This window comes from Heterocephalus glaber, unplaced genomic scaffold (assembly GCF_053883595.1).
Source record: "Heterocephalus glaber isolate CG9 unplaced genomic scaffold, H.glaber_assembly_v1.0 deba00001806, whole genome shotgun sequence".
Taxonomy (NCBI): Eukaryota; Metazoa; Chordata; class Mammalia; order Rodentia; family Bathyergidae; genus Heterocephalus; species Heterocephalus glaber.
This window is the reverse complement of record NW_028258481.1, coordinates 2,927,674-2,929,946: the sequence shown is the minus strand read 5'-3', so window position 1 is coordinate 2,929,946 and position 2,273 is coordinate 2,927,674. Positions and strand designations below refer to the sequence as shown.

Below are 2,273 nucleotides of genomic sequence, written 5' to 3'. Positions count from 1 at the left end.
TAATATGGCCATTTTAATAATATTTATTCTGGCCATCTATAAAAATGGAATGTCTTTCTATCTTCTGCTGTTTCCTTCAATTTCCTTATTCAGTGTTCTCAAATTTTCATTGTAGAATTATTTTACCTTGTTGTTTATATTAATCCTTAGATATTTTATTTTTTCAACCTATTGTGAATAAAATTATTTTCTGATTTCTTTCTTAGCTAATTATTGGTGCATAGAAAAGCTACTGACTCTGCGTGTGTGTGTGCATGTGTGGTACTGGGCCTTGTACTTGCCAGGCAGGTGCTGTGCCACTGAGTTAAATCCCTGGTCTACCTATTAACTTTTTAATGTTGATTTTATATCCTGCATCTGGCATTTTAAGACTTCATCCCACCCCATGGTTGTAGGATCCTCTTCCAGGCTCTCTTCACATCCTTGTTTCTCAGGGTGTAGATGAGTGGGTTGAGCACTCCTCTGATAATGCAGTAGAAAGAAGACATGTACTTGGCCTGGGAACTTGTATCTGAAGGAAAGAGTTACATGCAGATGGCAGGACCAAAGTACACGGTGACTACCACCAAGTGGAAACTGCAGGTGCTAAGTGCCTTGTGGCTTCCTTCAGCTGAAGGGAGCTTTAGTACAGCCCTAGTAATGAAGGTATATGAGATGACAACCAGCAGGGGAGCCACCATTCCAAATGGGATGGCTCCTATAGCCAGGGCCATGTGACTAGCAGAGGTGTCCCCACAGGCCAGCTTGATGAGGATGTTTATCTCACAGAAGTGGTCCAGGGTGTGGTGCCCATGGAGGGGGATCTGGACAGTGAGTGTGGCTTGGAGCAGAGAATTAGCCAGGCCACTGGACCAGGAGGCAGCTGCCATCTGCACTCACACTCAGGGTTGCATGATGAGAGCGTGCTGGAGGGGCCAGCAGATGGCCACATAATGATCAATGGCCATGAAGACCAACAGGATGCATTCAGTGCAAGTTGTCTAGTGAAAGAGATATGCTTCTGTGCTGCAGCCCCAGGCAGCAGTTGTCTTGTCTGGGTGCCAGAGATTGGCCAGCACCTCGGCCACAATGGTACAGGTGACACCATGGTCCAGCAGAGAGAGGTAGTCCATGAAGAAGTACATGGGCATCTGGAGTCTGGGGTCCACCAGGAAGAAGAGCATCGTGGAGCTGTTCCCCACCAGGTTGAGGAAGTAGGAGACCAGGACCACTGCAAAAAGTGGCCTCTCCAGCCACAGAAACTCTGAGAAGCCCAGCAAGAAAAAAGTGTTGGGAAAACTCACATTTTCACATTGCATGGTACCTGCCTTATATATGCCTAGAAGGAAAGAAACAACATTTGAAGATTTGCAGCATTTTTCAGTTTTAATAATTTCATGGTAGCACCCTTAACTTTTAACTTTATTTGGGTAACAAAACTTTCCCATTTGGGTAACAAAACTTTCCCAGTTCAGAAAGTTCTTGAATGTGTAGATATAACTGTCCTACCCTGTGACTTGAAAGTCAGGATAAAGGTGGATAAAGACATGATGAGAAATTCTATGTAGTGTTGAGTCCATTGGACTACTTATCTGTTTATATAAGGACATCTCTCTCTCACTTTCTTTCTGTCTCCTCAACTCTCCTTGTTTTTGATCACCCACTTCCATTCATTGATTGTCCTTTTCTGTAATCATGTAGAGAAGGCTGTGTGGTCCCTTGCATTTAGGGCACTGCTTTCAGGAATGTTCTGTGAGATGACCCTGCCTCATGTCCCCTCTCAGTCCAGAAGGGTGAGGGATCCTGGGTCTCAGTAGGACTTGGTCAACATTGAGAGAAGCAAAGTGGCTCACTGTGGCTGTGAATTTCTGCGTGTGAGGAGGCCATCAAATGGAACCCTTCTGGAGAATTAGCTATCATCATCCCCAATTTTGCATTGGAAAATTTATGTAACATGGCTCTCTATTTAAACAACTTTCAAGCACAATGCTGAATATCGTTGGGTCCTTTCACATTTTTTTTTGCTTCCATCACCACTTTGTACTTTACAAAACTGAGATCAGGAAACAGTGCCTCCATGCTCCTTCTCTAACTCTGGCACTCAGCATTCCCTTCATTCTCTACAGTTTTGGCTTCTTTAAATAGCTCAGAGAAATAAATCACTGTATTATTTCCAATATTGTTTCAGCTTATTTAACACATATCAGCAGTACACAAACTTTTGTACCAGGTACTGGTTTGATGCAAATGATTTTTCTATGGAATGTGGTGGTTGGGGGTGGGTTTGGGACGAT

The 2,273-nt window shown here is 43.6% G+C and overlaps 1 protein-coding gene across 1 annotated transcript; it reads right to left on the bottom strand.

The window, feature by feature from the left end:
* Positions 1–524: 524 nt before the first annotated feature.
* On the bottom strand, positions 525–869 carry LOC147820724 (olfactory receptor 2G6-like). The gene has a single exon (XM_087203798.1). The coding sequence runs from the start codon at positions 867–869 to the stop codon at positions 525–527; it is 345 nt and encodes a 114-aa protein (XP_087059924.1).
* Between the last annotated feature and the right edge of the window lie 1,404 nt (positions 870–2,273).